Source organism: Kryptolebias marmoratus, linkage group LG9, assembly GCF_001649575.2.
Source record: "Kryptolebias marmoratus isolate JLee-2015 linkage group LG9, ASM164957v2, whole genome shotgun sequence".
NCBI lineage: Eukaryota > Metazoa > Chordata > Actinopteri > Cyprinodontiformes > Rivulidae > Kryptolebias > Kryptolebias marmoratus.
Window position 1 is genome coordinate 22001765 of NC_051438.1, and position 23449 is coordinate 22025213.

The 23449-nt window shown below is 40.3% G+C and overlaps 1 protein-coding gene across 3 annotated transcripts in view; it reads left to right on the forward strand.

The window, feature by feature from the left end:
* Positions 1–20113, forward strand: part of elf1 (E74-like ETS transcription factor 1) — a 40120-nt gene extending 20007 nt beyond the window's left edge. For all 3 annotated transcript variants that reach the window (XM_017408490.3, XM_017408488.2, XM_017408487.2), the window contains 8 exons: positions 8755–9070; positions 12881–13055; positions 13380–13484; positions 13613–13768; positions 13888–13971; positions 14644–14836; positions 15054–15404; positions 17220–20113. In XM_017408490.3, coding sequence (XP_017263979.1) covers positions 8999–9070; positions 12881–13055; positions 13380–13484; positions 13613–13768; positions 13888–13971; positions 14644–14836; positions 15054–15404; positions 17220–18018 — 1935 coding nt within the window. In that variant the 5' untranslated portion in view covers positions 8755–8998 and the 3' untranslated portion in view covers positions 18019–20113. The remainder of the gene's footprint in view (positions 1–8754; positions 9071–12880; positions 13056–13379; positions 13485–13612; positions 13769–13887; positions 13972–14643; positions 14837–15053; positions 15405–17219) is intronic.
* Positions 20114–23449: the final 3336 nt, after the last annotated feature.

Below are 23449 nucleotides of genomic sequence, written 5' to 3' on the forward strand. Positions count from 1 at the left end.
GGACTGTTTAATAATGCTACAATAGAGAAAACATTGTGATAAATACAGGCTAAATAAGATGGCAACTTTTCTGTGTTTTTTCTGGCTTCTTTATCTGAAAACAATGTTAATGCAATGCATTTGGGAAATGCAGCTTTTAATATTTTTATTAAATCTTGAGCACGTACCACAAGTACCTTTTGATCTGGGTTTAGCATAAATGCTATAAAACACAAAATATTGTAGCACTTCTAAAATCAAACATTAAAAATATTGTACAAACAAGTTGCAGGTTTAAAGCGGGTTAGTTTTAACTTCAATTTTGGTTGGTGGGCTTTGTCACTGAAATAGAAATACACTAGAATCACCACGGATGCCACTGGGTAAGATTTTTGGCGGACATCTTGCTAAGTGCTATGCCTGCCACTTTGTATGCCTACAGTTTATGTGTCAAAAACGCATATGGTTCACTTCTTGTGTCTTCTGTAATAGTAATAGTTTGTAGAATATTGGTTATTATTTAAGAAAATATTTCATTAATATTTGATCATATATTTTCACTTAGCTGGTATATGACTACACTCAGTACCCTGCTTTACATTCATTACAGCAGTCTAGTTTAGAGACAACAGTGACTTCTAGTATAATAATTCAGTGTATTAGACTAGTATTTTCAAAGGAAAAAAACAATAAACATAATACAACATTCTTTAAAGTGCAGGTTTCAATAATTAGAACAATTAATGACAAAACATTAGACTTTTTAGATGATTTAAGTTGTATTTCCTCAGAAATCACGTAGCACCTACCAAGATGATGGAAAGACTTCTCCCATTAGCATTGACTGTATTTCTATATGGATTTTGCTACATCTCTGAACAGAGCTGTTCTAGCTAACATTTTTACCTCTTTTTCCATGTTTAATCTAAGCTGAGCCAGCTTTCTTATGTTTTTAGCTCTGTGTAGAATTTATTATGCCAGTGCGTCTCATTTCACACTAAAGAAAAGACAGCAAAAAATATATATTTTTCAAAATGTATATGTTACAGACTAGACAGGCAAACTAGACAAACTATATTATAAAACAGTAAAGATCATCTGTGTTTGACTCTGCTTCATCTCAAGGTGCGTTCCTCGTTGCGTTTTACTGCATACCTGACTGTGGGTGGACACATCAGGCTGCGTGTGTCCAGACCTGTTTGGTATGCAGAGCCGGGTCCCCTATTCAGCCTTGACTCAGACTTGCAGCCCTGAGATTTTTATGCTCTGTCTGAGCACATACCTCAGTGTGCTGCAAAACTATAAACTGTAAAAGGAATTTCTCCTTTTGATATAAAAACAGCTGTTGTGCTTTGTTGCAAAACTGAACGTATTTTATCAGGTGTAATATTCACACTGTAATTTTACAGATAAACAAAGAATGAGGGATATCATTCTCCACCTTGTTTTTGTTTTAGCTGAATGTATGCTGGTATTTTTCTGGGTATAAAATCCCCGTGGTCCTGTGCTGTGACATGTTAGCCCTGATATGAATGTATGCAAACACCTCAGACTCCAGGTATATGAGTATATAGAAACAATGTCCTTTTTAAAGCCATTTCGCAGTCATGTTAAGGAGGAAATCTTGGGAAGTCTTTACTACGTTGTGGTTTTCTATTCTAACCTGTTGTACTTGTCTAATGCTGATGAAAGGCCCGCTTATTGAGTGAACCGAAAAGTTTAAGTCTTTTTGCTCAAGTAAGGCATCACACGGCACCCAAAATAACAACAGAGTCATGGAGTCAGGACTAAACATTTCAAATATGTCAGCAAAGAAAGTACAAGCAGGGCAGAGCGGTGCAGCTGAAACACATGCACAGACTTGTGTGAATTTTATCTCCGTGTATTTCTTTTTGTCAGAATGGTTACCATTTAAAGATCGTGTGACTGAGCTGAACAGGCTTCAGACATGCTTCCTAAAACCACTTTTGATGCCTCTTAACACTGTTGTTTTTTTCTGCTTAAATAAAAACATTTTATGGACGTTGTCGGACAAGGATTACATTACGATACAGCGTGCTGCAACGCTATTCAGTATGGGAATACAATACTTTACTGTCCCCTCGGATGATTTTGTTTTAGTTCTGTTCCAATAACTGCCAAGCAATCATACAAAATACAAACACACCATCTGTACCATCTGCCAGAAGGCAAGAGCTCATACAAATGAAGGATGTTCAATTAGAGTAGTTTGAAATGAATTCTTATCACAACAACTTCTGGAAAAACTAATGCCCGTGAGGCTGCAGCACCACTGCTGACCTGAACCGAGCCATGATATTGTTGCTGTCTGGTCATCTGGTGTGAAATGACATCAGGGGTTTTGGTAGGTGGTCACATGTTTTTTATCACAGGCTTCACTTTTTTTTTTTTTGCTTGCACTGGCTGTTTCTCTCACTTGCTAAAATGTCACATCACTGGTGGCAGACTATCTCAGCTGGAAGATGCAACCTCAGACAGATTCCCACATCACTGCTGATGGTCTTGCCTTGTGTGTTAATGCCGAAAGGAAAGTGTTTCATGTGCAGAGATCGGATCGTCTCAGCTCCTGCCTTGGTGACAACATCCTGATCCTTTGATGAAAACTGTAGCAGCCTCTCGGATGTCAGAGCAGCACATCAAACTGCGATGGTTTAGGGTGCAGTTGTCTGTTCCGAGACTTTGCTGCAATTTCCTGTCCTGTTTTCACAACTTCAGTGGCTCTTCCTATCTGTGACATGTGGCCTGTTGCCACATTACAGAAATAGGTTGCTGGGGGTAGTTTGTGTCTCTTAAATTGAAACATGTTAGTGTGTGGCAATATGTCGCTTTCATAGCAATAATTAATATAGAGTTTAACGACACTTGTTGACTTCAAATGGAAGAACTATTTGTTTTGCATTTGCACATTTCTAAGTCTAATAAAAGTTTAAACTGTTGAAAATGTGCAAAACAAAAACCTGCTGTCCATAAATGACTCACTTTAAGTCGGTGGTGGTCAACAACTTAACTCAAGGTTTGTGGGTTGCACACGCAGTCTGCTTGCATGCTGATTTACTTGTGCTTCATTCTGTCCTACAAATAAGTTCTGTTGACAGGAAATTTGTAGTTTTGTTCTTAGAATTTGTGTGAAACTGATTCACAGCGCCAAGTTAGGGATGTAGGTCTGTGTAAAGGGGTTGGGGTTAGCAGTGCTGTGTGCTTTTGCACGCCTTGTGTTATCATTGTGGGCAGGAGATGTCTTTAAATGACAGGTGTGGCTTCGACAGCCCTGGTGATCATTTCTGAACACATCATTGTCTTTCAGTCTATCTGAATCTGTCAGGCTTGAAAATGTCAGACGGTGAGGGAAAAAAACATTGACAGAGTCTTATCTGATGATATTTTAAAAAGGTATAGGCTTGCAAATATATCACACATTTTTAGTCATTTAAGAAAAAGTCAATTTTGTGTTGTACTCTTACAGATGAAACCACTTGGTATATGATTCATGAAGGAAATGCTACCTGTGTAACAGAATCAGATCTTTGAGAGTAGTAGCATGTTGTTTGAGGAGGAAGGAGGGGGAGTCGAGAACTTTCCGTTGTTACACAGAGAAATTTCTTCTGAGTGTGGTTTAACAGACAGGAAGCAGCAGAAACCCACTGCTCAGTGATGCTGTTCCTGTGAATGCAAACTTCACAGGTCAGTTTCTAGCTGTTTTTTTTCTCTCTCTCTCTCTTCTACTTACTTTTTTTAAAAAAAACACATCACTGCTATTTCTGGCTGTCATTTCTCTTATATGCTCTAAACTAGACTGTTATTCTGTCACATGTTAGATGAAAATGTAGGCGAAAAAAATAACCTCCTAATGTGTCAGAACTGAGATGTTTCTTTTTACTTACTGATGATACAAAAGTGACAAAAGGGAGAAGTGGATTGTTGCCACTCAAGGCAGTTTTGACCCATAGTCCTTGGAGAGTTTTTACTGAGTTTTTATCCTTGATCTCCAAATCAATTTAGCCTGCCTAAACTGATGTCTGTTGTTCTATAAAAAGCCAAAATTTATACCAAACATTGAGTTAAAATGACACAAACAAATATTACATGAGGGCATGGCCCCTTCTTTGAGAGTCTGAAGACGGAGTGGAAAAGTACAAGGTTGGCAGTAGATGAGATTAAATTCCATTCTTCTTTATAAAGCTTGTGCTTGAGGTAACGTTTTTGTCTGTCTTTAGTCTGAAAACCTCCTAGTGTAACGCAGACACACTGAGCGCTGCCTTGTTCTTCGCAGATGTAAACTATGAGCCGGCGTCTGTGTCTGCCTCTGTGCCCATTTCTCCCATTTGATCCACTGCTCATTGCGGTGAAAGCACTTCTCTTCATCTCACTAAACCAGAGTTTTAAATGTGCAATCCTCGGAGAAGAGAAGAACCTATGAAAGATACTGTTTACAAAACGGATTGTAAGTTGCTGACATAAATCTACAGCAATTATGAAAACTACATAAGTGTGTGAAGGGGTTTTTTGCTCTGGACTTGATGCATCTCCTTAATTGCCGTGTTCTGTTAGCAAACACTTTTTTCAGCTTTGTGACTTTACTACAATTCATGAAGCTTTTCTTCAGACAGTTGGTAGTAATTGTGCATATTTTTCTTTTTTTGTTTCAACCCATGATGTTTTATCAGTATTCCTTGGCACTAAACGCTCCATTGTTACACATTGGTGGGCAGTTTATTTACAGTTGGGTAAAACAAAAGGGAACTGCTGTCCAGAAATGATGCTCAGGATCCCCTGACACACATATGGGCTATCACAGTGCTCCAGGAATGAGCTCGAGACTCGTATCACGGAGTCATTTCCTTTACAGGAACCCAGAGGATCCTGCAAAAACACTATGCTGACAACCATTTCATAACATTTTGTGGCTAAGCTGTTTCAGCATGAGGCAAAAACTGTCTTCAGGTCTCTTATACAGTGACTGTAGTTGTAATGAAATGTCTCTCAGTCTTGTAAGATAAACAATCAAATCCATTTATGATCATTTGTAATGTGTTGGCAACTGTTCACACTTTAAAGGTGACCTATATGATGTTTACCTGTGTGAGGAAAAAGGTTTTAACTCTCTGACACCACCCCTTACCCATTCTTAAGTCTTCTCACTGTCGTATTAATCCACTCCAATTTTCCTGATAAACTAGTCACTTGAGCAAACCCGTAGTTTTTGTGTAACCTGAGCTGAGAATAGCTGATAAGTAAAGTTTGCCTGGTCCTTTTTCTTGCATCTCACAATGTTTGCACTCACCACATGCAGGGTGAGTCATTGCATAGTCATTCAATTGGCTTAAATTACCTCCTTTCATGGTCAACAATGAGCTCAGCTGAGGAGACTAAAGCGGGGGGAAATGGGGCCTTCTGGGAATGCTCCATTTGTTCATGAATCCTCAGTCTAATTGGTTGTTATTGCGACTGGCAGTCACCATGTTGAAGGGGTGGAGTAGGCAAGTGTTTGTTTCTTTCTGCTGTAAACCAGGCCACGGCGTACCACAGTGACAACTGCTGGAGGAGAGTTGATTGACAGAAAGAATCTCGTGACCGTGGTCACATGACCTTCATAAATGTACTGTAATGGTAACTTAAAGCTGGAGCTGATGATTGTGGGCATGATGACATTATGTTACAATCAGTCAAACAATTCATAACAACTAATGACTCAGAAGATTTTAATGTCATTTTAGGCAAAAATAGACAAAATCTGTATTTATTTCTTCTTTCTAGAATGACATTTTGTATGATTGTATTTTTCATTTCTAGTTGCTTCTCTTCTGAAAGTCATAAGTTTAAGGATTTCCCAAAAATCTGCTCCTTTTTTTAAAAAATAAAACAAAAAAACAAATAGGTAAATGCAGCAACATACTTTAAATAAGCATTGATAACATTTTAAAGAGTCTCCAAATGTTTTTATATTAATAGGTGAAATTAAAATTAAAATTATGTAAAGTGAGACTCAATCGCCCAAGTCTGCAGATGTTTTGATCCTCAGTTTGACTGTATTGTTTCAGTCCCACAGCTGCAGACTGCAGCTGTTTTGCTTTTTAAGTAGACTTTCTGCAGCAGCCGACAGGCGAAGGTGACCACAGGTTCTTGTTTTTTTTTATCTAGGCGGAGCTTAAAATCAACTAAATACACAACTATGTGATAAAATTAACGTAGTAATTACTGCATAATGTTGTAAGTCAATGTTGCTCTTAAACAAAGAATCACACCAAAGACGAGCACAAATTGTACACAGCGGATTACACGGAACTTGTGCTTGGTTGAATTTCATCACAAGACGCTACAGTTAAGCATTTCATCCTTCAGGCTTTGCCTCACAGTAACAGCATTAAAATACTCAGGTCTGGCAAAATAGGACCCCACCCAGAGCGTGTCACAGGCGTTCTATTTGCTCTGTGGACTATTATGCATTGACTAACTTCTCAGTAAAATCCCTCCCTTCTCTGGTTTTCCCTCCCCCTCTCTTCATGACGTAGTTAGTGCAGTTTACAACCCTGCCTCTGTGCCGGGACAAGGCAGCTGTTGTCATGTGCTTGGGGATAATGTGCAAGCTGCATCTGATGAATGGCTGTCTCCCTCCTATCTCTGTCTGCTGTTTGCACCATGCCGACTGGGCCCATCCAGATCGATGGACAGGAGGGATGCAGAAAACACACAATGTGGCACAATGTGGTTTAACCCAATGAACAGCCCATAAATGCATCAGTTAGAGATGTGAACATCAAACACTGATGAGAATAAAGGAAATACTTCTGTCTTGACTCCTGCTGATGTGATAACCAGTGTTACACAAAACATCTGTTAGAAATGTGTCGGTTGGAAACTGTAAATGGGGAGTCATTTAATGGACAAACACATGTCCACCCACTTAGTTTTTTTTCCTTTTGATTTCTCTTTTGTTTTGTATGGAGATTTATTGCTTTAGCTCGCCTAATTTGGAAACCCTGAGCAACATATTTCATTGTTTGTGCATGACTCTGGCAAGGCGCAGATATTTGGCACAAACATGGCAAGCAGAGCGGGACACTGAGCTCCAAACATGTGGCAGGCAGCAGCGTGCAGCTCTGGCAGCCGTGGGCATGGACTCTGCCTGACAGAGACAGCAAAGAGGGATTGAGTGGAGGGAAACACTAGCCTTCAGATTTAGTTTCCCTGGCTCTTCGCTCTTTTCCACAGTGTCGCTTCACAGACAATAGCCACATGTTTCGGTTCTGTCTGGATGCTTGGAGGATCGTAAAACTGAATCTTAAAATTTGTTCTTTGTGTCCCTCGAGCTGCAAAAGTTTTCTGTCATCTTGTTATTCCTCTTTTCGGAATACAATTGGTATGCAACGTTGACAATCACACAGACCTTTCAAAGCAAATAAGCTCCACCCTGCAGCAGTGGAAAAGGCAGAAGTTGTGACTGTTGGATAAAAGGGGCGTCTACCAAACATTGTGACTTCTCTACTCCTGCCAGCTATTTGAACAAGATCAGAGTAGGGGGGGGGACTCTTATCCGTTTGTTCTCCAACCCTTCAGCCGTTCCTCTCCTTCCTACACGAAACCTGCCTCTGGGTATCGAGTTGTTGGGACACACCTCATTACACTAGTACACACTAACATGTACACAGCCACCAGCTTCCAGCTCCCTCCCCTCCCCCCAGTTTGTGATAAGAGTAACTCGCCGAGGGTCGGCACAGAGGGGCTTGCAGAGCATCTTCAGACTACTAATCTTTAATCTGGTTGTGTGTGAAGATGAAGGGGTTTGCTCTGCACTGCCCCCACGCTGCCTCCTGCTCATGTGATAACATTTGAGACCCCTGAGCCTTGATCTGTGCGTCTCAGAGAAGAGTCGTCAGTGTGTAAATCAGAGTAAGCTACACTGAGATACTCAAGGGTTTTTTTTTCAATGATTTTGTTGGCGTCACAATTGGCTTATTTAGAATTTATTGGAGTGACTTTTGAGTATCTTATTAAATCGACAGGAAAGCCAGGAGTGGGTTGAGATAACATGCAGAAAAGTCAAACCTTAAGTATTTGTGTCTGCAGACTCAAGTAGGTGAGCCACATAATTGTTCCTTATTGAAGGAACTAAGGTACAGAAAAGCATACCTTTTTAAGAGGCTTGAACAAAATGTACACTTTTTAAAACTTGGAACTCCACATTCCAAACTCCCTGTATAGGAAGCAAAACATTAACAGCATAGAAGCCTCATCCACTCTTTTTTTCAGATGATTTGAATTGTAATTCATAAATTGTATGGATTGATGCCTAAAATAATCAATTATAATGATCTTTTTGTTCCTCATAGTGTTTTATCTATTTTATGGTTTTGACCTTTGAGTACAATCAGGTGCAAAAATAGAAATAATTTTCACACGCTTGCAACAATGTAATGACAATTATTGCAGATTTTCATATCAGGTGCAAGAAACTTCACTGGTGGTTTGATGTTTTTTTTGGTGTTGACTTAGTCTGTGAGTTTCTCACTTACAGAGACAGAAATCCACTAATAATCAGATTTCTTCTGTGAAAGATGTGGTTTTTCAGCATCAGAACTGAAAACTAGACCTAACCCAGATAGCTTTTGTGCTTTCTGAAGATGTTTTGATCTGACTGAGTTTTACTCAACCCCATTAGGGGTTACATTCTGCTTTGTAACTACCTGTTGTTTCTCTGTGAAAATCATCTGATCTAATATGTTGGCTGACCTTTGCCCCTCTCCGTGTCTCGTGCAGGTGTAGATGCTCCAGGCGCAGCGGGGCCCGGCCTCTGTATCAGAGCGGGACGAGGCTGCTCCCACCTGGGCCACGGCACACCACTGAAACACCAGCTCGTGGTCTCTCTCTTCCACACGGCTCAAATTAGAAAACAGGACGACGCACAGAGGCCATTTTGTGAGGTGAAGCAAAGCAGGAGGAGGAGTAGTCAGTCACAGTGGGGATATTTTAGTCTGCTCCCCGCCCTCTGAACTGCACTGCGATGACGACTGCAGTACAACCCAGTGAACTGGTGTTTGAATTTGCCAGCAACGGGATGGATGAAATGAATCAGGTATCTGTCACGCTGAGGCAAACTTTTATTTTTTGAATATTTGTTCTTTTACACATAACTGGGCTTGTAGTACACAGTGTTCTGTGTTTGATCAAAAGATCTTCAGACAAAAAAATTTAATTGCCCCTTTCAACCCATGTGATCTTGTTTGTGAATGCAACTATTTTCAAAACAAACTCATGTAAACCGCACGGTCAATGGGGTGGGATTAGTCTGTGATGTTCAAATCTGACACCAGGTATGTGGGAGGATGGAGCAGTGAGGAGGTCTGGGAAGAGGAGGGTGGACTGCTGGGAGTACAGACTTGGGAAGATTGGAAATAAAAAACCCTGCTGTGAGGGTGCGTGGGAGGGAACGGGTGGGGCTTGGACGTGAACGTGTTTATGGCACAAAGGTTGAAGCGTGATATAAAACCTGCTCCCGTGTGTCTTTCTGTTTGCCCGTTTGGGTGTGCAGTCATCGCTTTCTCCACACCTGGGTCTGAATCCTGTGGATCTGGCTTGTTTTTTTTGATGGTAAATGTACGTGTGTGTTTACATGTGCTGGTATCTGCATGAGTGTATCTAGAGTGACAAGTTGTTACTGGATCCCTGAATAGCACCACATCAGGCCTAACCTGACAGACCAGTTATGTTGCTACTGAGAAGAGAGAGGATAATTCTTGCATTGTTCCACTGTGACAGTTTTGTTCGGTGTAGCACCCACTTGGCCTGTTTTGTAAGCAGCGTGGCCATTTTTTTTTTGTTTGTTTTTACCAAATCATGATAATTCAGGAAAAAATAATATAAACTAAACATTTGAAGATACCATTTGGCTTCAGCTGGAGTTTTAATGATTTGCTCTGACCACAATAAACCTATTGGATCTGAGCAAAATCGTAGCATAATTTCTTTAACGATTAGCTCTGCCACATTGGATTTTAGGTCAGTAAGTCCAGGTGTTTCATGTGATGTGATTTTTCATCAGCCAAGTTTTACTTGTTGCTCTATGTTTCTTGTTCTCCTAATCTGGAATCAAAATAATACTCGTTTTTGATACTATACTCCACTGAGGCATCTCTACAAGACATTTGTCTTTAAGTTAAACAACATGTATCAGGTGTTAGATGGTTTTGTTCTCTCAAAATTCACATTAAGGATGTTGAAAGGACACAGGCAGTTACAATCCATTGTGCCAGGGCAGGTAAAGCAGAAGAGTGGTGTGTGTGTGTGTGTGTGTGTGTGTGTTGGGGAGGGGGCAGCTTGCACAAATGCTGTTGCTTTCAAAGGCAAAATGGGGAACTCAGAAATGCAAATCAGCCTGATAGTCAACCCTCCTGTTCCCCTACTAGAAACACTATTCAAGTCAACAAACATTGTGTTCAATGTAGTTTATGGTGGTAAACTGCTCCATATTTTTCACAATGTAAAAAAAAAAACAAACCCAAAAGGTTTCTTGTAGTTCACGTGAAGCTCATTGCAACGCACCGTTTGAAACTGTCTAGTCATCACTGGGTTTTACATGACAGTGCAAAACAAGTCTGACATGTTCCAGGCAAAAGCAAAAATCCATCTGAGATCAAAACAGCAGCCGAGACAGCAGCTTCACGTGTCTCGTGCTCTGTCAGCAAACTGCGTGAGATTCAGTCGTTGCATTTGATGGGAGGAGGAGGAACGAGCTGCTGTTTCAGGAGCTCAGCAGACCAACAGGCAAAACATATTTTTATCTAGTGACACACACACACACACACACACACAAACACACTCTCTCTCTTTACTCTCATTCAAGGACAGCAAACATCATTTAAAATCAACCAAGAAAACATGTTAGCCTCAATGTCTAGTGCCTCCCAAAGATTCTGATTAATGAAAAACATTCTGTGTATGTCAGAGAGCCACTGATAGCATCGGTAGTCAAAGCAAAACTCAGGGTTTTTTTAGGCCTTGTTGCTTTGCCGCTGAGAAGGCAAAAGCTACATTCTTTTTTTTTTCGGTCTTCAAACTTTTAATAGCTGTCACGAGGAGCCATCTTGCTTTTAACGCCTGCATTATTTACAGTGTGTACAATACCTAATAAAAATCCCGGAAGTAACAGCTGCTGGAACAGCAATGAAGGACTAACCATTTCTCGCTTAATCCAAATAATGACCCGGTCTGTTAGTTTTCTGGTTAAAGTGTAGCAAAATGGAGTATGCGGCTATGTGTTTGAATGCCACCCCCCACCCTACCTCCAGCTCAAGGCCCGGACACCTGGTATGCCCCCGAGGTCTCGACCAACAATGAACACTTGTGTAAAAAGAGACAGATAAGCCTTTATTCATGTTCCTCCTACAGCAACCTTTTGCCCCTCATAAGTCAGCCCATCGCTGCAGGAATGTTATTTTTATTGGTCCACATTGTTTGATTTAAAAATTAAAGAAATCCTAGCATTGTAAGATCTGAGGTGAAGGGATGCTTCTTCACTTTGTTTCAGGTTTTTGTGACTCATCTCCATCACCTTGTCATCAGAGCACCATGCTGCAGAATGTGAACTGTCATTTAGACACAGTATATATATTTTGTATAACTCTTTAAATTATAAATTTAAAAAAATAGAGTTGTCTTTACTTTCTCTCTGCCTGGTGGGTGTAATCGTTACTGATAAGAACATTTCAATGGAAATGTTTTTTTTTTGTGTCACTGAGGTTTGGACATAATGTACAATTTTAAAGTGTAGTGTGCTGCCATCTGCTGGTCAACAGTTGGTTCATAATAACTGAGATGACTTTTTCATTCACACACACTGAAAGAAAGATAGGCATTAAAGTTTTATTGTAATGAAAAATATTAAAATTTTGCTGGATTTTTTTATCCTGTATGTTTCCCATTCTCTTTAAATGATCTGTTTCCCAAGTAGGGATTGGGACACCATTGTGTGTCACTCCACAAAAAACCCAGTAAAAAACAGCTAATATAGGATATTTTTCCAACAACAATGGGTAAAAATAGACTAATAGTTGCAAACATTGTTAGCATTGTCATTTTGCTTGTTTATTTTAATTCTTAGTTTGCATAATTCAACCAAAGATCATCAGGGTTGTAAGTCACCGTGATTTTGAGTGACAGAAGCTGAAAAGTTTGGGAACACAGCTGTCATACTTTGAGGACTAGGCCCCCTTTCCTAAAAGTTAGGAACCAGCCACTCAGTGACCATTCTGGGTAAGAATCTGCATTTGAGGAACTCTCAAAGATGTTTGTCTTCTCAGATGTTGCTCAATGGTTCGGCTTGTCCTCTGGTAATTCCCTCAGTCCCCTCACTCCTCCCTGCATCAGGCTGCTCGAAGCCTGAAAATGAGAGGTTAGAATTCCCAGAGCGAGATGAAGAAGGTGTTCGCCTGCAACTCATATCTGATTCATTAACATTCATTTGGTCTTATATAATTTCTGGGCATAAGATTAACTTCTCAGGAGAAGTGGGCCAGATCAGACAGCTGGTTCCCGTCTTCTTCAGCGGGTCCCAGCGGACCTGCTGCAACACCACAGAAATGAGCTCTCTTCCATGCTACGTGCCTTCACATTAGCTGAGACTGAGTATAAAGCTACAGTATTTTACAAAGCAGTAAAAATAAGCCCAATTGGGTTATATTACATGAAACCAATGTCATGTGTGGTTATTATATTGCATTAATGATGTGTAGTGGAGGAATTAATGGGATTTTTATTGCATACACACACACACATACACATATGCCCAAAGACTGTTAATTCCTCTTCCTTCTAATGGTATCTCTTGTGTTATCTAGATGGTGTCATATGTGACATTATTTTTTATGTCTGTTCTTTCTCTGCTCAGCTGGACGACCCGTCGGTATTTCCAGCCGTGATTGTGGAGCAGGTGCCCTCAACCGATCTGCTGCAGGTCTACTCGGGCCTGGAGTCCGATGAGGTGACGAATGGTATCATGGTAGACACGACTCTGCACGTGGTGGAGGAACAGTCCATGTTGCCAGGAGGAGTGGACCTCTCAGGTAAAGAAAAAGCTGCAGTCACCGAAGCAGAAAAAATGTCATCTTTCTATATCCTTAAATTTAGTTAGAGACGTCTTATACCTGCTAAATATCCAAGTTTCCTGTTTCTTCTATTTTTTATGGCTAGAAGGTAAAATGTCTTGTTTGTGAGAACTTGCCTTGACACAATTGAAAGTGACCACGATTACATTTTTTATCTCAATTAATGCAACTTAAAAAATTAGGAGTTTCTAGCCAAATGCAAAAACCCATGTGTACCCGAATACAAAATGTACAAATGATATATTTTGTCTAATTTCTTTTCATTGTCATCTTTTTGAGCAGAAACAACAGTCTCAGGTGCAGAGGACAGCATAGAGACGAATGAAGCTGCAGCAGCTCTGCTTAACATGGAGTCGCCCAACAATATTTTAGATGAGAAGCGTATGAGTGAGTTTGTTCATTTATTTTTCAATTTGCTGTGGAGAATATCATGATATATTTTTCTTATCTAACACATGAGCGTCACACAGGTTTATGGTTTGTTACGGAGTTACATTTCTTTATCTGTTGTGTAGTTTACAGCACCCTGCTGGAGTCAGACATGACATACGCCCCACTGAGGCCTGACCAAATGGACACGGTTGCCCTTGATGTGTCCCTAGACGAGGACACGTCCTCCATGGATGAGATTCCTCAAAGGTGTCCTTTAAAACCTCAGAAAAAAACCAAAGGTACCACAAATTTTTTTTTAGACATCATCTGTCACTAAAAATTCGGTGTAATAGATGATCAGATGATTTCATTGTGGCCTTCAACTTCATAATGCATTACCCTTTAAACTGAATCGCAGTGCGAAAGCCCCGGGCGGTGCGTCCCTGCTCTCCTATCACCACCCCTAACCTGCCACTCAGGAAGAAGAGCAAAGAGGGCAAAGGTAAGCCTCACTGACTAGTCCACTTTTCTGTAATGAGCCAATGAAAATCAAGGACTCTGCTCCTCTTGTGTACACCACTGAGGTGGGCAGACAGCAATCTTGAGCCCCTGCAGTCCGGCAGGGGTGAATCCGAGCCAGTTAATGGATGAGGGGATCTCAGATTGTTGTGTTTCACTGGGAACCAGAAATGATTGCAGGCTGGAGGGCACGCTGATGCTCTGCCGATAGAAGCAGGGTAGCGCTGCTTTGCGCGGACCCTCGCTGCACCTTTCAGTGTGACACAAAAGAGGGAGGGGGCTTGGGACGGCAGGTTCAGTCGCACCCGTATACATCACCCTGTCACGGCGTCTGGCATTTCAGTGACTTCTGGGAGTGTTGCTGTTTTTAACCACTGCTGGCCAAAGTGTCTCACAAATTAGACTAATCTGCTGCCAGCCTTGGTATAATTAATTTTCTTTCCAAGCCACACATGTACACACACAACTAGCACAACAGTCACTTCAGAATAATGCATTTTATCCCAGTAACACAATGACTTCTATATACAAACTAAGCTCCTAAATGAATTCTAGATGTCTAAAGCACAGATCTGAAGCCTTACTTTGAATCTTTGATATGCCTAAATGATAAGAAAGTGACTCAGATCCTCCCCCTCCCACCTTCAATTCGCAGGCAACACCATCTACCTGTGGGAATTCCTTCTGGCTTTGCTGCAAGATAAAAACACCTGTCCCAAATACATCAAGTGGACACAGCGCGAAAAAGGCATCTTTAAGCTGGTGGACTCCAAGGCTGTTTCAAAGCTTTGGGGCAAACACAAGAACAAGCCAGACATGAACTATGAGACCATGGGGAGAGCTCTCAGGTAGGAGCAGCATACCAATGAGAACGACATTTTCCAAAGTGACATTATCATGCACACGAGCTCTCATTTAGCTCTTAACCTTGAAGACACTCTTCCACAGATATGTTCATATTAACACACTGGAATGACGGCTTAAAATTTTATGAGGCTTGTAAAACTTTAATCACGATAATGTCAATAATGTGTTGAACAGACTCCTGTCCATTTTCTCCCTCAGGTACTACTATCAGAGAGGTATCCTGGCTAAAGTGGAGGGGCAGCGACTGGTCTATCAGTTTAAGGAGATGCCTTCTGATCTGGTGGTGATTGATGATGAAGACGCAGGCTCTGACGCCTGCGAGAACCAGAGATCTGCCAACGGAAGGTCTGTGGCCCGTGGAGGGTTGAAAGGCCACGGAAGGGCTCACGGTGGACACCAAGTCTCAGTGAAACACATGAAGAAAGAGCCCGCTGATGAAAGGATGTATCAGGCAGTTGACTGTGGACAGGCTGAGCAGCTCCTGAATTCTGTTCATGTTTTGCAAGAAAACCATGGATCAGGTGTTCAAGATGCAGCACAAGCAGTGAGGTAGGAGATCCACAAGTGAAACACTTTATTTATTCGTAATTTACATTTTTAAATACAACAGAGAAGCTATCAGCTAAAGAAACACTACTTACCTTTCTTTTGTCAAACGAAGACATAAATTATCTTCTGTTTCAGGATTTGAAGGGTGTTTATTTTTAAAAGACTGACCACCTTTCAATTACAAAACCTTCCACACAGTTTATATTTTAGACTTTTTTCCCTTTATTGAATTTGTGACCAGAGGCAGCTGCTGGTTGTCAAATCACTTGGCAGCAGTGATTAGAAGACTTTAAGTCTCTAAATATAGTATAGTATACCCTTGTCAAAAATAGTAGTGACACATGACTCCCTATAAAATCACAACTTTAACTTAAGGTTATAGTGTGGGTTTAACAAATCAGCTATAACATGATCACTGAAATGGTTTTGTTGATTTTCAAAGAGTAAAATGAAGGTAAATGTTAAAGGGAGAGTTAAGATCTCTTGAAGCAGGATTGTGTTGAATAGTTATGGACAAGTAGTATCATACCTGTTGCAGATGGCTCTTTAAATGGCCTTATTTTGGAGAAACAGATTTGTTTTGACTGGACTGACAAGCTAACGGCAAGTCTGAGCAGTCACTGTCATCTGAAAACAAGACTTATGCCAAAGATTTCATAGCGGTGAATGCTATTTTATAACTTTTTACTCCACCGTCAGTTTAATTTAATTTTTTTTAATGTTATCTGGTTATTCTGGTTAAAATATTATGATATTCCTGCTGACATTTCCCGTTCTGCATCAGAAGTGTTACAGCTAGCTGTATATAAATAATCTGTGTTGTGCAAAAATGACTGTGATGAAAAGACTATAAAATAACAGGAAATGTTTCAGATTATATTTGTTTTAAGATAGCAGCAGACCCCTTTGGTCTTGGCCCTGCTCAGGTTAGCAGTTAGCTTGTCAGTTTGGTCAGAAATAAACTCCATTTTCCCAAACTGAGGTTGTTAAACAGGTAAGATATTACCTGACAAGCTAAGCTGCCAAGATTCTGGCTGTCTTCCATCAGTCATACAGACATAAGTGGTATAGATCTAATTATCTACATAAATATTAAATCAAATCTAAATTTGACTGTAAACCATCCACCCTAAAAAGAGCTTCTGATGTTTTCATCTCATGAAACTGAGAAAAATAACACTATCAACTTAAGCATCAGCATCAAACTAAACTTTAACATCAAACATTTATTAGTCCTAGAAAACCTATGTACAGCTCAAACAGCATGCATATTAATGTAGTTGTCCATGAACTTCACCAAAAAAATCATATTTTTAAGAGCTAGTATGGAATTTAAGATTAAAGGTATTATAAAACATTAATGTCATGAGGTCAACATGAAAATAACAAACTCTACACATTAGCGTTATTGAATCCCTTGTGTGTTCATAATGTTTTGCAACTTTTTTCGTATACTCCAGTATTTGTTTTTTATTGTTTTTTTTTTAAGAATTTTATTGTGTTACTGTTGAGTCCGTTGTCTGTTTTATGACTGTATTATTATCACTCCTGTGATATTTTCTGAGCTGCTAAACATCGTCTGCTGTTAGAAACCGAACAGAAAAACAAATTTTGCTGTAGAGATATGTGCAATGTTTGTAATAATAATCAGGGTATTAACTCTGCTGTTTACCATCGTAGTGATATTCCAGTTTACTTTCACAGTAGGTTCTGATTGAAAAATGATCCTTGTCTGTATTATCAAATATACAGACAGAATATTCAATTACAACAGCTCTGTAGAGCACGTACTCAGTTTTCCTTGTGTCTCTTTAGGACTATCAGCACTCCTGTGTCGGTACCTATGGTGCTGACATCCACTGGCTCTCTACAGTCTGTTCCCCTCACAACTGTTCTGGCCAACGGAGACTCCAGCCACTCCCCCCCTCCTCGGGTTATTCTCCATACCATCCCCTCGACAACCGCAGGTGGTAAAGATGTGCTCACCATCCAGACGGCCTCTTTAGCAGGTGGAGGCAGCAGCCTGCAGGACGGCCTCCCACAGCAGCTTCTGGTCACCAGCCTGGGCTCCTCCTCTGTCGCCTCCTGCACTTCCCCCCCAGGAGTCATTAGTTCCGCCACCTCCAACCTCAACGGCCTCCCCCGCCTCGTCACCATCAACACCACCAACGGGCAGACCATGGTGGCGCAGCAGCCTGGCACCGTTATCGCCACCGTGCTGAAATCCAGTGACCTCTCTGGGCTGCAGGTCAAAGAAGAAATGCTAGACACCAGCTACTTTCATTCGATAGTGAACGGCGATCCATCACTGGCCATGCACACGTTTGAGAAGGAAGAGATGGAGGCGGGAGAGGCAGAACTGCAGTACAGAACTGTGATCATTGATACCACTCAAAGCCAGGGCCATGGGGCTGCACACGAAACTATAATAAATGGACATTACTCCCAGAGCAGCAGCCCTGGTGAGGGGCTGACCCCCGTGGAGGAGCTGGAGGTGCGTGGAGAGATGTCCCTGCAGCCAGAGCAGGGAATCAAAGGCCTGCAGGAGCTGCCACTGTCTGTCCAGTTGCCTGCAAACTTTATCCAGATAAAAACAGAGCCTGCAGAGGCTTAGAGCTACAGGACTCTTCCACACAAGCTGAACCAACCCTCTCAAAAAAACAAAAAACAAACCAACTAAAATTATGGTGAAAACATTTGTCTTCTACCACAAAGATCTGATTAAACATCAGAAGTGAGGGATCCTGCGTCACGTTGCTCCTTAAAGTTGGTCAGTTCAGCCTCAGGATGTATTGTTTACTGACATGTTTTGTGATCATGTGCCTAATTTCAAAAATCTAGGGAGTAGTGTTTTTTTTTTTTTTTTTTTCAGATTTAGACACAAATCCCAACACAAAGGCGAAACAAAAAGCTTTCCCTTTTACAGGAGAGCAGCTGTTGGATGAGCTTGGGATCTCTGTCTACCAAAATGTGCCAGTTAGTTATTTTTTACTTTGCATCTCATATGTTGGACTCACATGTTAATAGAGAACACCACAAACCAAAAAACGAGGCCTGAATGCCAAACGGTGAAGACGTCTGAACATGTGCACAGTGTGCAAGTTTCTGAGGGATGGAACTGTGTCACGGTTGTGTCCAATATGCCGAAAAACATCTCAGAGTTTAATTGAAGAGTGCCTTAAGAGAAGTCCAGTCAGCTCAAGACTCTGATGGAAGTGTTTGTGGAAAGAATGAAATCTTAATTGTTTTTAAACATGCAAGTACTTAATATTCATTTATTTTTATATAAATAGAGTAGGTGTGCATACATTCTCCATTAGCTTTTACCTTAAAACACTGTGTTACTATGGAAATGGGCATTTTCCTTCCACCAAGGACAGTGTAACATCAAATCTGTTTGTACAGAGCTGCAGACTGGAGACACAGCAAAATAGGGATGAACAAATGGAGAGACAGAATATGCCGGATAAAACTGATTTTTATCAGTTACTGTCTCTGAGGCTCTGAGGTTTAAATCCTGTTTATATGAAATAGAATATATATGAATCTATAATTATATATACTGTATGTATGCATATGATATGCAATTGAGATTAAATTTTAAGGCCACAACAAATTTATTTATTTTGTGAATTCCTAAATTCTGTATAAAAAGGCATATTTGTTTTCTATTTAGATGTGTAAACCTGAGGGAAGATAAAATGAATATGAACGTTAATAACAAGAAGCTTATCTAGTAGTTTATTTTTCTGTAAGATTGACAGTTTTTATTTGTGTAGGATTCCATATAATCAGCTTTGGGCTTTTTTTCCCCTTGAATTCTGGACTCGAGTCCTCATTTCGGCATCATTATTCTGTTATGTTGTGAACATCCTCTTATGTCTGATTGAAATATTTAGTGAATGTGCTTTTTGTTCCTACCTTTCAGCGGATATACCTCTGTACTTTTTCTAACAGTTGAAAAAATATTCATAAATATTTTGTGTTTCGCATAAAGTATCAAATGTATCTATCAATACGTTTCTATTTCCAGTAGTTTTTGTAATTTTTGGGGGCCTAAAACCTCTTTTTTCACTTTTTCCTGTTCTCCTTCTCTTCTGTTCTGATGTCTGGTCAGTCCAGTCTGTGCCTTCTGTATTTTATTTTTTATTTTTTTTGTCCCACTTGGTTAAGAAGCTCTCAGGCCTGCCATCCAATTGGCTCCTTGTTTCTGTGGGGAATGAAGCCATATTGATCCTGAGTGGTATCACGGCTAAATTGGTTGTAGTTTCCAGCCAGACTGTTGCTGCTAAGTGAGGACATTCAGACGCACTGACCTCCATCCTCGGCACCGGAGTAAAGGCGACTTTACAGCCTCACATCAGCCAAAGAGCCCCTCATCTGCAGGCGCTCTGAATGTATGCTTATTTTTTAAGGACATGCTGGCGCACATATTCTGACAATCAATAATTACACTGGGGGACATTTACAATAAAATCTGTTAGACTTTTCGTTGAGATTTGCTGCTTTTTTTAAAGCTTTGTTTTGTATATATACTTCTGTATCTAGCCTGTTTTTTCCTTCTAAAAGCACTGTTGTCTGTGAAATATTGAGGTATGTCCACTGCTTATGTTTGGTTGCTTCTTTTATCTTGGGTTGACCTCCTTTATGCTGAAAGACTTTTAAGAAAAAGTCAAATTGCTAATTAAAAACCAAATCCTCTTTGCTGACTTTTCCATGTATTTTTATTGCTCCCTGCTGAAGGTGAGAGGCGATAATATTTTTGCCCGTGTGTGTTTGTTTGTCTAGTAACGTTACTGAAATATCTTGTGGACTAGTGAATGGATTTTAATTAAACTCTCAGAAATTAATTTTTGGAAGTACATCTAAACTGATTAGCTTTTGGAGTCAACCCCATTCAAAATGGCTGCCACTGCTAAGCGCCCTTACAAACACAAAAATGCCTATAACTCATCCAACTTTATGGATATTGAGCTAAAATCTGGTGTGGTAGTAGCTGAGGATCAATCCTAACACATACTGCTCATGCTAACTGATCATGTGGGATCTGTTTCATAAATCTGTCCATTAACTATCAGAGTCAGTTCTGTCTGTCTGTTAGCAGAATATGTCATGAACCACTTGACAGATTTGAATGAAACTCTTAGAAATTAATCACTAGGTGTAAATCTACAACTGGTTAGCTTTTGGAGTCAACCAATTACAAGATGGCCACCACAACCTACTGATCTCAGGAACTAGAAAAATAGCTATAACTCAAACAATTTTACGGATATTGAGCTACAATTTGATGTGATTGTAGTTGACCATTATCCCCAACACATACTTCAAGCACTACATATTGTGTGAAATTGTTACTTAAAACTTTGGCTTTAACTGTTAGAGTGGACACTGTCTGTCCATCTTAAACTCATTAACATTTGCAGTCAAACCCCATTCAAGCTAACTGACTGTATCTAACATAAAAATCTCTATAAACTAGTCAGTTTACAAATATTAAGCTAAATTTGGTGTGGTAGTAGCTGAGAGTCATCCTCAACAGATTCTCCTGTGTGCCAACAAGTCTCATGAGTCCTCATAATATCATTGTGCATAATGTCATTTACAAGGTTTTCATTAAAACTCCTTCGCTTCTTAACATAAGATGATTTTAGTTTAAACTTGCATGAATTGCAATGGGCGAAATACTTTCCTTCGAGGAATTCTAAGCCTTTAAATTTTTATTTATTCATGTATGTATTTATTTTTTGGGAAGGAAAAAGAGTGATCTAAAAATTATGTGAGCTGGAAACAAAATGTCACACAAGACAGTTTTGAAAAATTAAACCGAAAACTAAATGAAACTCCGAAACAAACAGGTCCGTCGGTTTCTGCTGTCGAGATAATGAAACCGCTTGTGCCTCGAAAACTCAGTGGTGTTGTCGAGCTGCTGCAGCTTTGGGGGACATTTGATCGCATGGCATTTAAAGACAAAGTAAAAGCTGCTGTAGGAAACTGGATTGGAGCCATTAGCGGGCCAGAGACTGATTGGACTGTACTTAAGAGCGCTGCTTCTCCAGTTGCTGTGGGTGGTTGAATACATTAGCATGTGTGACATGCCCGGAGCTAAAGACAGCCACGTCTGTCAGCACAGCTTGCATAGAGAAATGTGTGTGTGTATGCGTGTGGGTGTGTGTTTGGGCTGTGGCTGGTGAAAGAATGGGTTACACTGACATATATTGAGTCGTTTAGAGCATGTTGTTGTATTTATGTGGACTGTGTGTAAGTGTTTCTGGTTGCACGGGCTTCAATTGACTGCTTAGGAAGCTGTCTGGCAGCAAGGTTGGCCTACTGTGCTGTGCTCCGTTTTCACCCACATGCACAGCTGTGCACCACACAATCCAATCTTGCCATAGGGTTAATTCACACACATACACTCACACAAACATACACACACAGGAAAACAAGACCATAAGTTCGGCCACAGCTATCTACACTCCAGCAAACATTTAAAATTTTTTAGAGAGAAGACCAGGAGTGAAATCAATGTACAAGCTCCTCGTTCAGCAACAAACAACCCTCCATTACATCCAGACAGACACTTTTCTGTTGAGTGCTTCATCGATCGCCCACCATATGGTAATCTGTGGTTCTCATGGATTACTAAAATAATAAAAGGCTATGAGCAGTTGTTATGTCAGTGCTATTCCTTTGCTTGGTGAGTCAGAGACCCTGAAGATGGAGTGAGAGCCGGGTCCTGGAAGAGGAGGACTATTTCTGTGTCGCCTGCAGCCACTGACACAGCGCGAGTGTTTACTACTGTGCCACGCTGCCTCTCACAGTGGGAGCGGTTGAAGGATGACGACTGACATTATTGTGCCTCCAGCTTGAAGCAGGAACAGAACGGAGAGCTTATTTACCCATCAGGTCACCAGACTGACTGCAGCATCACAGACAAAAGGAACAGCTGCCTCTTGGCCACTTTGTTAACCTGACAACTAGTTGTTAAGATTAGATTTAAACAGGCCAATCAAAAGAATTTAAATTTAACTTATAAACCAAGACTTATAGGATTTAAAGGACAGCAGATTCAGCGTGCTAAAATGAAAAGAAAGAACATTAAACATGAAGAAAATACATCACCTTTTTATTTTGCAGCAGTGTAGCTTCTTTTACACAAGATGGCACTGTTAATACACGTGTCCTCAGCAGAGTCAAACCCGGACTTTGGATTGGAGAAAACTCTTCCTTCAGGTCACTAATCTAAATACAGACACTCCTCATACATTGGTTTTTCACTCTCCTCCAACCCAGAATAGCATCCAAACAAACGAGGGATTATTTGAAATGAAAATAAGCAGCTGGAAGTGAAGTCTTCCTGCTTTTCTGATTCGTAGCAAAAAATAAAATAAAAATCATTAATTCACTCATGAGCTCCAAAGAAAGTGGCCTCTCCTCAGGCCAGGTAAAAAAAATCATTTGAACTGGGATAACCTGGTTAAAGCTTGGTGTCTGTGTTTATCCTGTTAAACATTCAATCTTTCCCCCCCTTTTCATCAAAACAGATATAATCAAGCACCTGGGGTAGGGTAAGCATAAGAAAAACATGACAGGACTTTATTTGAAACGGTATTTTTTAACTCTGGTTTGTGAAGGAGTTCACTGTCAAAAAGTGTCTCGTATCTGATATTACCTGAGTCCCTCATACAGTGCAGGAATGCAACTAAAATTAGATTTTGATATATAAAAAGCTGTATAGTAATAATCAAAAATCCAATTTTGAGTGGTTTTAGCATTTCTTTTTGCCTGTCTTAAACATTTAGTGTTCTTGGCATAATTCTGTGATATTTCAGCCATTTTAAATCTGTGATTTTGTTAACCTTCCCATGGCCTTTGGGACCAATTGACCCGAAGTTACAAGGGTTTCTCTACCTCTCTTTGTTTTTCTCTCTTTTGAGGGCTTCAGGAGGGTTAAAGTGACACTTCAGATCTTGTAAAGTGGGCTTCTGTGGAATGGCTACAAATAATTAATATCTTATGTGTTGTAGATATCTCTTTGAATAACC